At 40.3% G+C, this 14,585-nt stretch overlaps 2 protein-coding genes across 2 annotated transcripts in view; one reads left to right on the top strand and one right to left on the bottom strand.

Moving 5' to 3' along the window:
- The window catches only part of INSYN2B (inhibitory synaptic factor family member 2B), a 118,180-nt gene extending 117,972 nt beyond the window's left edge, over positions 1-208 (bottom strand). Inside the window, exon 1 of the mRNA XM_005295700.4 lies at positions 25-208. The gene's annotated coding sequence lies outside the window, so the exon portion shown is untranslated. The remainder of the gene's footprint in view (positions 1-24) is intronic.
- DOCK2 (dedicator of cytokinesis 2) overlaps positions 1-14,585 on the top strand; it is a 492,812-nt gene that overhangs the window by 353,333 nt on the left and 124,894 nt on the right. The window contains exons 28-29 of the mRNA XM_042850773.2: positions 1,425-1,523; positions 3,592-3,686. Of these exons, the coding sequence (XP_042706707.1) occupies positions 1,425-1,523; positions 3,592-3,686 (194 nt within the window). The remainder of the gene's footprint in view (positions 1-1,424; positions 1,524-3,591; positions 3,687-14,585) is intronic.

The raw sequence follows: 14,585 nt of genomic DNA, 5'->3' as shown, positions 1-14,585 counted from the left end.
AACCAAAACCATACAAATCCTTACCTGAAAGCTTTGGGATTACCCGCAGAAAATGTATCTTCTTAGGCTTACATAGTAGGCAAGGTTCTGGCTAGCACTAATGTTACTCCAAAAGAAGGTATAATAAATCCTTTATATTGGAATTTTCACTGTTTATATGCAAGAACTGTACTGGGTCTGCTCACGTAGGAATAAATAAAAAAGCAGTACAAACTGAACAGCAGCTACCATATGAAAGTAAAAGACCTCTAGTGGCCATAATCTGAAGTTAAGAAAGGTTTCCCTTTTTTGCAGTATGTAGTAGCCAAAATGGTTGGGTGGGATAAACTGCAGCTGATACTTTACAGTAATGTGTGATCTTGTTGAATTTATGATGGTAACAAAATATAAAGTCAATCAGAATTAAGAGAGGAATCTGATTTCTCAAGACCAGTATAAATTAGAAATGAACTTCTGGATGGAAAGATCAGGGACTCCCTTGTAAACTTATCAAATACAAAGTTTTGAGTAAATCTGTCAGAAAACAGTTATTTTCAAGACTTGCCTCTGCTTCATGTTGTTTTTCTTTTAGAGAAATCCAAAGATTATTTTGAGTTGCTCGTTATCAAAATAATTATTGTAATTTTTGCAACATAAAAAGTATCAATAGGAAGAGATACTGTGTTCCTCAAAGGGAAACTTCAATCATTTAGCCTTACCCGTATATCCTGAAGGTTTGGCAAACAAGAAGCACTTCTGTAAAATGAAATGGAAACCTAAGATTATAAATTACTTTCCATTTTATTTCAATTCTGTTTTAAAATTCAGAAGAATATAGTTTTACAGAATTTAATAGGGATGAAAACTGTTGGATCCTATACACATTTGATAGGGTTCAACTGAAGCTACTTGAAAAATCTAAAAAAATTAAGCAGATATTTTCTCTCTCTTTTTAGATTTTCGTATCCTTCCTGTAGAATTCTGTAGCAGGGATATAATTAATTTTTTATGAATATTCAAAAGGATCTTATAGAAAGTTTTCATTTTCTATGAATCTGTTATGCAAAAGTCCTATGGAATATCACATTCATTTTAGGAATTTTAAACCACATACAAATTCATGTCCTGTAGGAAGTTGGATTTACTGTCTCTCACACTGAATTCCCTTAAGAGTGATACCACTTTTGTATCAAAGAAAGTTGCTTTGAGTAGTATCCTCAGTATTGCCAGTTGTAAGTTATTGTTAAGTATATTTTACAATGTATACATAGTGAGAAGAACTTCTTACCTTTTGAAAATTCACATTCTTGGGCTGGCACAGGTTTTGTTTGTTTTTAGTGATATAGTGATTTGGCATTGCAGGATGTAATCCGTTATTCTCATTTCCTTCTAAATCAACAATCTAGATGTGCATTTCCTTACTATTTTTTCTTTTTTTGTTTTAGAGTCATTTTGTGGCATGCATGACAGCAATCTTAAAGCAAATGGACAACCAACATTACTCCTTTTACATTGAAACCTTTCAGACAACTTCAGAGCTAGTGGTAAGTACAAAGTATCCACATTTAAAGCTGGCAAATAGACAAATGGCTCTCAAATATTTCATATTCTGCACTGGACTACTCAGTACACATGATTCTAGTAGCCATAATTGTTTAAGAAGAACAGATGGCTTTACCAAATACTAGTTATTATTTCTAAATATGGAGTATCGTCAATAGGCTGATACACATTTGTTGTATATCTCTTGCCCCATAGTCCCTGCAAGTTTACTTTTGCCCCGAAGAGTGCTCAAATGATACCTGGAGTTGGATGCTACCTCAGTCAGAAGCTTGCAAAGATATAGGGGTTGCTGGTGTAGGTAGATCATTGTCTTGCTTTATTTTGTCTTCCCTATGTGTTGGGGAGGTTTGTTAGATAGTTGGCTAAGAGATGACTCTGCTAAATGGTACACAGCTCTTCAACAATTTTTCCCCAAAGTGCCTAAATTAATATGCTCTCTACTGTGACTTTTTTCTATCCATTCATCTATGGCTTATTTTTGCTCTACAGCTCAGTGTAGTAAGCCTTTCACTATTATTTCTAGCCTACAACTGCTATTTTACAGGACATTGGTCCTAATTCTCTCTCCTCTTTATCTCCATTAACAACTCCATTGTTGACCCAGATTGTATTTTTGTGCTGAGCAGCTACAGTTGTCTGATTTTCATGGTGCATCTGGGTTTGCCCCAGTTTAGGCTAAAAGTGCCTAGGAGCTGCTCTAACATGCACCAGCTGACTCCGTTCCCTACATTATTACAGCAGTTCTCTGACCACACCCCTTTCCTTGTCCTCCCTGTTCTTGAAACGCTCCTTGCACCCAGGGTCAGGTGTGGGCAGTGATGCAGCTGCTGGATAAGACCAGCTTTTTGCCAGCTGAAAGCTCCTGTAGGAAAATTCTCACATTGCCAAATCCAGCTGCTTTTCAGACCTGTGTACCATCACAGAGTTCAAATGGTGCAGATCATGGCAGATCCAAGCCCAGCTAGTCTTACTTTTTGCAATTTTCCAAATGAGTCAGGCTATCTGGTACCATGGGATATTTTGGTGTATTGTCATCTTCCAGGCACTTTGGGTGCTCAGAAACAGTTTATATTTAGCAATTTTACCAAAGTCTATGTAGTGCAGTAATCCCTAATCTACTTGAGCAAGTCAAAGGAAAGAATTGTAAAAAAAATGATGTCAGTATGCTTATTTTTTTCTGCTTTTTAAATATATTGATTTGTTAACACTTCATTTTTTCTCAATAGCATAAAACTAATGTCCTGACAATGGAGATAATAAAAAATTGTTTCCATATTATGCTGTTCAGAGACATTGTTCAATTGGTTACCCTTAACCAATTTGACTGTTAAGAAAGAGCCAGTTCTTCTGGTGAGTGTCACTTATGTGGAATCAATGGGAGTTGATGGCCCTTTGAGTGATTGGCTTCACAATTCAGCAGCTGCCTCTTAAAGCTCATTACAGAAACGTTGGGGGGAGGGGTAAACCTCCATATATCAAACACTTAATGATAAAATAATTGTGTTAATAATTATTTTCCAATAATCTCTGTCTCTTTGATAAGTGTTCTTTAGAAAAGAGAATTGGTTTTGTTTTTTGTATGAATGGTTGCATGTTATAAGTTTATATGAATAATTTCTGGATATAACTTGCACTCTATCTTTAGAAATATGTATTTTGAAAAAGCTAAATTTAAAAAAAAATCAATTTTTCCAAGAGATGACTCTTCTAAGTGGTATACAATTCTTCAACAATTCTACTCCCAAGTACCTAAATTAATATGCTGTTTACTGTGAATTGTTTTTCTGTCCATTCATCTATGGCTTATCATTGCTCAAAAGTTCAGTGTAACGTGCCTTTAACTTTTATTTCTAGCCTACAACTGCTATTTTACTTGATTTTGGTCCCAATTCCACTGCCATTGATGTCATTGGTAGCTTTGCCATTCACTTCAGTGGGAGTAGGATGGAGCCCTCTCCTTTGGTGCTTTCCACAGAGCAGAGAGTTGGCTTTGGAATATGAAGTTTGCAGGATATAAAATCATAGTTGTATTGTGTTTTATTGTTCTAGGACTTTTTGATGGAAACATTCATCATGTTTAAAGATCTCATAGGAAAGAACGTTTACCCTTCGGACTGGATGGCAATGAGCATGGTGCAGAACAGGTAAATAGAGCCCTCAGAACAATTTAAAGGTTTCAGCAGTTTGAAAGGGAGCTTGGTGCTAGCAAAGTGAACATCTTATTCCATGTTTTAACACAAAAAATAGGCAGTGTTCCCTGTTCCAGATGCATTTTCAGTTTTACTTCATATCAAAAATATTTACACTATCTGAGATAATTGACTTACATAATGCATGGAAAAAACTACCTGTGCCCTTGGTCCACTTTTCAAAGACTGGCAAGCAAGAGGAAATGGGTTTCTAATAGACAGGTGTCAACACCACAAAGAAGAGTCAGAGTTGGTCTCTGTGTTGACAGACTCAGTAAAGAGGCCCAGGAGTGAATAGAGGCTATCTAGGTCCGGTCTATGAGAGTGCCTTCCAATACTGTGTCTGTCATGTGTGATTTGTTCTCTGTCTCTCTAACTCTCCAGAGGGAAAATAGTGTGTACCAGCCTCCCAAGAAAGCTCTGTTTCCTATATAATTGAGCTTTACCCTCCTGATGGAAAGTTCCTTTGTTCAAGAGGAGCAGAGTTGTCAGCTGTGGCCTCCATCCTAGACCTTTATGCAATATTTTAGACATACTGGACCAGGCCATTGAGGGCCCTGAAGATAAGGACCCAGACTTTGAACTTGACTTCATATTCTTTGAGAAGTCAGTATAGAGTGTAGAGGACAGATCTGATGTGCTCGCTGTAGCCCGTGTCACTGAAGAGATGTGCTGCAGCTTTCTGTACGAGTTGGTGTTTCCTAAGGGTTGATGGCTTCATGCCCAGATATATTACAGGTATAATCCAGGTTGGAGATAATGAAGGCTCATATAACTAAGGCATGCTGTGGTTCCATAAGACTGCTGGCTGACCCCTGGTAACGTTCTGTTGTTTTTTGTTTTCTCTGCAATGCTTTCACCTTAAGAGTGAATGTGCTTGCTTAGAGAGAGCTGTGTGGTAACTCTACTGGCAATTACAGTTGTTCATAGCCTTTGAAGAGAGAGCAAAGAGCAGAGGTTGGCCTGTTGAGGTATTCTGGCTTGCTGGCAGTATCACAGTGTAGGCAGAGAACTGTGCAGCCTGGAGAAACCTCAGTCAGGAGAGAGGGAAATGTAGGTGAGGGGACAGCTGGGAGCAGAGGCCTAAAAGTGAGTGTCCTTGGTGAACCACAGAGGGGCAATGCAGGTGCAGTTGCCCTGAATTGTGACAAAAGGGAAGATTCCTTCTGTGAATGAGGCATTATCTATTTCAGTCATAAGTGGGTACCATGACACTTCTATTCACAGCTCTGCCACTGATTGATTTTGTGACCTTGGGTAAGTCACTTAACCCTTCAGTGCCTCTTTTTTCCCCCTCTCACCCTTTCTGTCTTGTCTATTTAGATTGTAAGCTCTTCAGGGCAGGCACTTTTTCATACTACATGTATATAAAGCACTTAACATGATAGGATCTCATTTGGGGTCTCCAGGAACCACTGTAGGACAAACAGCAATGGTAATGAATAGATGAATAAACTGATGTGCCTCCTCACAGTTATACAAAATCCCTGTGCTCCAGGATTGAGTTACATTGGGAAGGCAATATGGGAAGGCTCAATATAGATGTATCATTGTTTCTATACACTTTGGGATATTCAGACTGACTTGTGGGAGGGAGGTTGGGGGGAGGTTAATATTTGTAGTCCATGACTGCGAGAATAGGGCAAGGGGTGAGGTGAGGTAAAGGGAAATACAGCACTGCTCTGAGTAGCTGTTAATTAATCCCTTTCACTTCTCCAGTTGTTGGATCGACATAGGAATTGGAAGATTCTTCTTTGTCTTATGTGACAGATGGACTCTTGGAATGTTTTTGTGGAGGGGCTGTGGCAGCATCGGCCCAGAGTAGGAGAACTTGTACAAAGCCAATTTTCCCTTCCATGTGTCCCATCCTGACCTATATGTTTTCTGACCAATATTTGCACGGTTTTCACCCCTTAACACCATTCTTTGGAGGGAAAGTTAAATTTCATGGTAATAAAATATTTGAAATATGTAAGCAATACCATTTTCCAAAGTTAACTTGTCCCTAAAAGCCTTAAATTTGTGTCTCCAAAGAGAGTGGAAGCTAACTAAATTATTAATTTTTGGCATCATCACATTGAGGCCACCCCCTTATGGGACTATATAATTAATAATGTAAGATGTAAACTTTACAATGTGGATTTTAAGTAGCTGTATATTGTAAGAACCATATGTCTTGTTTATAAGTGTCTCTAAACTTAGCCAGCTGAGCACCCACTAACTGCCAAATTCTGACATCATTTGAATAGATTTGCCTATGACAAAGTGTTTGGGGCAGATCCTCGAGTGTTGATGTGCTTAGCAGAATATTTACAGAATTCATACTCTAAAGCAGTGGTGCTCCAAAACATGACAAATCTAATTCCTATTTTAACTTCTAAAAACTTAACTGAAATCAGTTGCAGGAAGGTACCCATTGTTAGAATAATTCCCTCATCAAAGATAAATAGTCACTAGGGAGATGGCTGGATACCTGCATTTTATCGATATCACTGGTGATAGACAGGTTCCTTTCAAACTTCCTCATTCAAGAACATCAGGACATCTGTTCCTTAAGTGTAATAGCAACATATTGGCAATTTGGCACAGCTGTAATCCTGCTCATTTGTGCTTCATGTTATTTAAGGGGATCGACAGATTTTCTCCATTCTTTAGACATGTAATGGGCTGATCCTGATTCCATTTGCCATTCAAATCAATGGAAACAGGACTGGACATTCACAGTGATTAAAATTTCTGTAAATGACTAAGCCAGTTGTGTTAGAACAATACACTCTTAAATGTCAAAATAATCATATTGTTAATTTCTATCAGACTTATGTCCGATATAGAAATATTTTACTTGTGGGGACATTGTCATGAACAAATCAGAGTTTAATAAGCTACTTTTTTAACTTATTGTAGTTCTCTGAAATATTTCATATTGTTGGAATGGAAATAGTATGCGTGTGTGCCAAAGATACGCACAGTGTATACTCATATCTTCAGAATTGTTGTATTACAATTTGTGTGCACAATTGCCATTCATGCTCATCCATGACCATGACCAATACTGACCATTTTTTAATGCAAATTGCTGTTAGTGTGGGTGAGTCAGCACTGCAGAATTAGCCAATGGTGATCAGCATCCAAGGATGCCTAGTCTGGGTATAAGCATCCCCACTGCAAAGCTCTACCTGTGTCACTGTGTCCTCACTGTTTCTGCACTCACCTGTGTGTGAGTGAGGTCAAAGCCCATGGTTGTTCGTGCTGGGACATACTGATTCTTTCCTAGTCAATTTTGGGACAATTTGTCTGTCTTTCAGGGGACAATATGAAGAGGCACTGGAGGACTATCAGTACTCCAATAATTTAGTCTGCATCACTCACTGCAATACATGGGTGGGTTGCAGACCAAGTTAAAGCAGAGACTGGGCTCTATATATCTTCCCTTCCCTTCTCCCCCCCCCCCAACTGAATAAGGTAGCTCAGGCTTAAAGCACCTCCAAACCCGGGCAAAATGTTTGTATGTAGATGAGGCAGGACAGGGGTTGGGCTAAAACTTGGGTAAGAGTCTGGCATTACCTCTGCAGTGACTGTGCACCCAAAAAGTTTTTTGAGAACTTCTAGAATGAACCAGGCAATACAAATTATTGATTGTTACCTTCCTCCGTTTTTGTCACAAATTGGCAGTCTTGGCCCACTTTGTTAACCTAGCTAATCACTTGAGTACTCCTCCTTGTCAAGCATGAGCTCCTTCAACTGAGCCTGAGGACCAGCTAGCTCAGCCTCCAGACAGATTAATTAGCTCAGTTGGGTTAGGGTATGACCCCCTGACTGACTGGACTGCCTGACTGGTTGAAGGAAGCCCCTGGCCTGCTTTTAAGGTCATTGAGCAGCGGCAGGTCATTGGCTGCTCAGTGTGTGTGCCTGCAGCTGCAATCACTCTTGTGGCTTCCTGGTTCCCAGCTAGGGTGACCAGACAGCAAGTGTGAAAAATCGGGACGGGGATGGGGGTAATAGGCACCTATATAAGACAAAGTCCTGAATATCAGGACTGTCCCTATAAAATCGGGACATCTGGTCACCCTATTCCCAGCCTTTGCACTGCCTTGTTCCTGTCCTACTCCAGTCCACTTCAGTCTTGCTTCTGACTCTGGCTCCAACCCATCGCTCTGGTTTCTGGCTCCCAACTCCTGCTCTAACCACTAAGCCTGATTCTTGTTCCAGCCATTAGGCCTGACCACCCACGCCCCAGTCATGACACTCCTGCACTCCTAGTGCTATAGCTAGACTTCTCAGAACTGCACAGATCCAGGAAATGAAAATGGAAATCACTTTCTGTACTGTGTTTGAGAGGAGAGGCTGGTATAAACAATGTATCTGATTTTTTAAAAGTATATCTTAAGGCAAGAAAAAATACTTAACAATGCACAAGATGACAATAGGCGCCTTAGGAAAACCTAGCTAGGTAGAAAACATGACTAGAAGGTGTAGAAGCATGCTAATTTTTTTTCTTAGTTGTTCTAGATATCATCCACATTAGTACTTCTGGGTCTCAGGGGCAGAGAAACAGGAACTGGGTTGTCATAGGGGTTTCTTTAACTCTCTACTCCTGGGGGTATGTGTGTGTATGTGTATTGTTACAGGCATACTCGCTGACAGGTACTTTGAAATAAATTACCAAAATAATTGAAACTGGCGTGATTATATAGTGTTATTTTGACAAATAAAATTTGCAGAATTTTAAAATATTGTGCACACAATTTTTAATTCTTTGGTACAGAATTCCCCCAGGAGTAATTATTGGAATGGAGAAGGCAGAGCGTAACTGATGTATTTGGGGTCCTCCTGGAAGAAGTGAATCTTTAGGAAAAGACTTGGTTAAGCCGAATTGAACTATTAAGCTACCAAATTCAATTTTGAAGATGTTGATGGGGCTTTTACCTTGAATTTCAATGAAATGGTCTTTCCAGAAGAGATCTGCTGTTTTTGTGTTTTGTGACTCAAATGTGGTTTGGTTTATGCTGACAGAAATTAGGCGTCAGAGATGCCTGGACCTTGTTTAACATGTTCTTAGAATCATGGCTATATAGTTATCCCTGGCTGTCCTCTTACTCCCCTTTCCTGGCAGGACTGGTGGAGTTGTTGTCTAGGCACATTCTTGCTGATCATTCATAGTTGCTCTCAAAGTAAGATTCTATGGACAGCAATTACTACCAGGTTGTTTCACTGTCTGAGGCGGGTTTAGGTTCATAATGAGCAAATCTAATTGAATAAAAATTTCTTCTACCCTCTTGTGTTTCTTCTATTAGCAATTACTTTATGTGTACAGGAGATTAATCTGAAAAAAGCAGCATTTTAGTACTTTGATAACTAATCAATCCCTTGTTTATTTGCAGGCATATAAAACTTTTCTTGTCTAAATTGCTCTGCACATGTAGGAAAACATATCAGCTTCTGCATCATTCATGAATACAGTATTTTTAATTCTACAGAGCAATAACATGTCTATCATTGCTCAGATCATATTCCTTTGGGGATCATCCAATATCTACATTGCATCAATTGACATTAGAAATTCACTTGTGATATTACACTTTGTCCGTGATGGCCCCTTATGACTAATAATTCTGTGGGCCAATTTGATCCAGGCAGGCTTAGGGTTTATATTTATATTGCTATAAAGCTTCCGTGTTCCAGGCAAATGAAAATGTTTAAAGAGATGGTCAGATTAAAAATCATAGATTGTAAAGAAATGTATTTATCAGTGCTGCTAATAACACCTTACATTATTTAACCATGTACATTTTGCCGCTCTCTGAGCTTGGCTGGCGAAAATTATTAAGCCTGTTTTACTTTCAAGCTCTTAATGCTGTAATGCTGGCGCAACCCATTAGGCGACCTAGGCGGTTACCTAGGGCACTACAATTTGGGGGGGCGGCGACTGGGGCGGTATTTCGGCGTGGGACCATCCGCCGCCTCTGTGGGGGGCGGCATTTCGGGACGGGACCTTCCACCGCCTAGGGCGGCGGAAAAGCTGGCGGCGCTCCTGATGCTGGGGCATACACTGCTGCGGGGAAAGGTTGTTGGCATTGGTGGTGGTTTTGTTTTGTTTTTATTGTAGAATCATTTCCGTTGTTCTTGTATCTTTCAAAAGCTAAATTTGAAGCTGTCAAGGCTGCTTCCCCACTCTGAACTTTAGGGTACAAACGTGGGGGCCTGCATGAAAACTTCGAAGCTTAACTACCAGCTTAGATCTGATCCACTGCCACCATTCCCAAGTGGATTCCCTTCCCTGGGAAGCCTTGAGAAACTCTTCACCAATTCCCTGGTGAATACAGATCCAAACCCCTTGGATCTTAAAACAAGGAGAAATTAACCATCCCCCCTCCTTCCTTCCACCAACTCCTGGTGAATACAGTTCCAACCCCCTTGGATCTAAAAACAAGGAAAAAATCAATCAGGTTCTTAAAAAGAAGACTTAATTTAAGAAAAAAAGTAAAATCATCTCTGTAAAATCAATATGGAAAATAACTTTACAGGGTAATCAAACTTAAAGAGCTCAGAGGACCCTCCCCCCTCTAGCCTCAGGTTCAAAGTACAGCAAACAGAGATAAACACTCTAGTAAGAGGTACATTTACAAGTTGAGAAAACAAAGTAAAACTAACACGCCTTGCCTGGCTGTTTACTTACAAGTTTGAAATATGAGAGACTTGTTTAGAAAGATGTGGAGAACCTGGATTGATGTCTGGTCCCTCTCAGTCCCGAGAGCGAACTACTTCCCAAACAAAGAGCACAAACACAAGCCTTCCCCCCCCCCCCCAAGATTTGAAAGTATCTTGTCCCCTTATTGGTCCTTTGGTCAGATGCCAGCCAGGTTACCTGAGCTTCTTAACCCTTTACAGGGAAAAGGATTTTGGAGTCTCTGGCCAAGAGGGATTTTATAGTACTGTACACAGGACAGCTGTTACCCTTCCCTTTATAGTTATGACAGAAGCTAAATTTGATTTCTCAGAGTACCTTTTTAAACACTTAAATTACCCCCAACCAAAGTGGTGATAAGAAAATCTTGGGGAGTGAAGGTTGTTGTTTTTTAAGATGATAAGAAAGGGTTGATAGGTCCAACATTGCATTCATAAGCATTCATCATACTTAGAACCCATATTTACTGTGTGCAGTGGATTTATGGGGCCTTTTAAACCTCTTAGGGTACTTTTTACCAAGAAAGCCCCCATTTCCGAATTTGGAAAAATGTAAATGACAGATTGTAAGGCAGCTCTATTGAGAAATCTAGCCAATGGCAGAGTGATGCTGCCTCTCTATAGACATTCACAAAGCCTGACAGCTCTGCCAAATGCTCGTATTCATTTTTCTGTTGTTTTGCATCCAACAGGAAAAGTGCTGGCTGTAGCAGTGGAGTGTACTGATTTTTTCTAGTGCACTAGGATATACTGCAATATGCAAACATAAAAACAGAATGCATGCAGTTCGAGGCAAAAGGAAGCAAAGTGTAGATAAGTTGCACATGCTTTGTCCTGCCTGTAGCTAAAAGTGGTTCATTATACTGCACATGGTGTGTGGGACTCCCTGACCAGTCTCACTCACATGCCCTAGACGGGAGTGTGAGTGGTATCACAGCTACTTATATAAATTAGGGATGACCTCATAAATAAAGACTGTTCGACTGGAGCCATGAGTGGGTTACAAAATGCAATTGTTTTTGCATTATATATTGGCTTAAATTTTACCTCTGAATTTGCCGTGCTATCTGTACAGAGTTTAGCTTTGCCCAACTTGGATGTGTTTTGAATTGCCTATGAATAGAGTCTTACTGACTACCCAACAGTTAATCCACTAAAGGGGAAAAGTTCCCTAGTCTAATTGAAGGGTCTGGTTGTCACCCTGCATCTCTAGTGACACCCTTTATTTCCTTCTCATGTCAGTTTTTCCTGCCTCTCCTACTTCTGAGAGTTGCTGCTAGTCTGTCATAATGAACAGCTCCTCTTACTGGTCTAATAGGGAGCTATACTCCCCACTGTAACTTTCCTTTCATATGGCACACTCAATTTAACAATTTTTAAACGGACTTCTCATATGATTACCACTGTACTCTCCATGAACAAACCCCAATACCAAAAATATGGCTTCATTTGTCGGTGGCCTTAAGCACGCTTTTAAGTTGAATAGCACTCATGGATTCTTGGGTTTCCCCTGCCACTTAAAAATTGTGACAAAGTTCCTCCTCTATCTTGGTGGGTCCTGCGCTTATTGGCGGATTTTCTTGCCTCAGAGATTCACCATGTGGGTTGGGGAACAGCCCAGAGACCTTCCCCTCCGGAAGAACCCACAGTCCAGGTCAATTGGGAGGTTTGGGTGGAACCCAGGCCCGCCCTCTACTCTGGGTTCCAGCCCAGGGCCCTGTGGACTGCAGCTGTCTATAGTGCCTCCTGTAACAGCTGCATGACAGCTACAACTCCCTGGGCTACTTCCCCATGGCCTCCTCCAAACACCTTCCTTAGTCTCACCACAGGACCTTCCTCCTGGTGTCTGATAACACTTGTGCTCCTCAGTCCTCCAGCAGCACACCCTCTCAGCTCCTTGCACCTCTTGCTCCCAGCTCCTCACACTTGCACCACAAACTGAAGTGAGCTCCTTTTAAAACCCAGGTGCCTTGATTATCCTGCCTTAATTGATTCGAGCAGCTTCTTCTTAATTGGCTCCAGGTGTCCTAATTAGCCTGCCTGCCTTAACTGGTTCTAGCAGGTTCCTGATTACTCTAGTACAGCCCCTTCTCTGGTCACTCAGGGAACAGAAAACTACTCATCCAGTGACCAGTATTTTTGCCCTCTACCAGACTCCTGTACCCCACTGGTCTGGGTCTGTCACAAAATGTTACAGGGAAATGTTGTATGCGGTGTTGTTGTAGCCATTGGTCCCAGGATATTAGAGAGAGAAGATGGGTCAGGAAATATTTTTATTGGACTAAGCTCAGTTGGTGAGAGAGACGACATTACACACAGCTCTTCTTCAGATCTGGGAAACCCAGAGTCTCACTGCTAAATACATTGTAGAACAGATGGTTTAGCAGAAGTAATTAACACGTATTTCAAGGGACTGTTCAAGGTGAAATGTTGTCAGACGTGCATGTATCCTAATGCATGTATTAGATCTAGTGAATAGAGGGCAAAAAATGATGAAGGGGGGTGCAGATAATAACTTTAATTTTAGTGTCTTCCTCACTGTATCCCCAAATACTTTGAGATAAATAATCCAACACAAGCCAGTGGTATAAATTACAAAATGCACTGGTGTAAAAGATCTTTGCAAACATATCATGAAAATGTGCTATCTGGGGCACAAAATCTTCTTTCCCATTTCTATGATGATAGTCATGGAAAAAAAAATCTTATTGTTCTATCCAAAAGGATTATTTGCTGCAAGTAGAATATCTTAAGTCTGTGGTAATGACATTGTACAAATATTTGAATAAATAAAAGCATTTAGCCACAGGGGTAATAGAAGAAAAGAGTAAGAAGAAAAGGATGTATTTTAAAGTAAAGTTTGAGAAGAGATATTAACTCTGAGACTGCGACACGCTTGGCAATGGTGTTCCAAGTGGCAAGAGTTGAAGAGAAGACTAATATACAACAGTAGGTGACCTTCTGAAAAGCAGGGGGGGAGGGAAGATGAATATTAGATAAGCAAAGAGGAGAGGATCAGAGAGCAACATGCAAGATCATGGAGAGTTTTAACCATAAGGAAGGCATTTTAGAACTGTCATTCAATATTTGGGAGGCCAGTAGACTCATTTGAAGATGGGAGTGAAAGTGTTACTGAGGGCTTTCAGAACCCAAAGCAGTGGTAACTTAACTGTTTCTCTCCAGGCAGTGTCAGGAATAAATCAATGGGGGTACAGCTCATCCGTCTGATAAATGATTGATACAAGCAAGAATGCTTTTACCTAAAACTACTTTCTTCTTAAATCTCAAGGACACACACACACATCCTGTCGCACTAAGGTTAGAGCATTTCAAAACATGTATATTTACCTAAAAAATCTGAAATGACTTCAAGGAATCAACAGCCAGGCTTCCAGGGCGCTGCTGGGGAATTTAGCTATGAAATCCTTGCCCAAAGGAAAGCTTCCTCAGACCTCAGACTGTTCCAAAGCACACTTTATAACTAAACTTTTGGATAAATTTTCTCTGGAAAAAGTATATAACTCATAAATAGCCTCTATTAGGCTGACAATTTCCCTAGCAACAGCCAATAACAATTCATTATTCTCCTTACCAGCAAAGCATTTCTGGTCATAACAATGACAACATGTAAGTTAGAGCCACCTAAAACCAAGGCTGTCCAAATATTCCTTCTATTTTCATGGAACCTTAACTCCCTGTCCCAACCTCCCATTCTGATAGCAAAACTGCAAGCATTCAGTTATATGGCCTTGTCTCTCAAGTTCCTAAAACTGTCTCTAGTTCTGTGATGTTTGGGTTTCAGTGGTTGAATATACAAAATTGCTGGCTGCGGTACTGTCAAGTTCTGGTTTAACAAAAGGGCCACACACATTCATATGTGAAAGTTGGCGTGGAATTGGAGGGAAAAAACATGGTGGTACTCTCTCAAGTTCTGCCCTCAGACAAAGTGCTATCTGCTTGAAAGCAGAAGCAGCAATGTGAGCGGGCCATGTTGCAGAGATAGTGGCGGGCAGGTTAACAGTCATAAGAGAATTGTAGGAGGGAGAAAGACAGATTATAAAGAAGAGGAAAATGGGAGATGTAAGATGAAGAGGGAGAAAATGGCAATGAAGTAACCTTTCAAAATGTTCCTTTTCTGTTTTGAAAACAAATTAGTTAAAATACGCTTAT

Source organism: Chrysemys picta, chromosome 8 (assembly GCF_011386835.1).
Source record: "Chrysemys picta bellii isolate R12L10 chromosome 8, ASM1138683v2, whole genome shotgun sequence".
Classification (NCBI taxonomy): Eukaryota; Metazoa; Chordata; order Testudines; family Emydidae; genus Chrysemys; species Chrysemys picta.
Note: the sequence above shows the minus strand (reverse complement) of the source record. Positions and strands in the feature narration are given on the sequence as shown.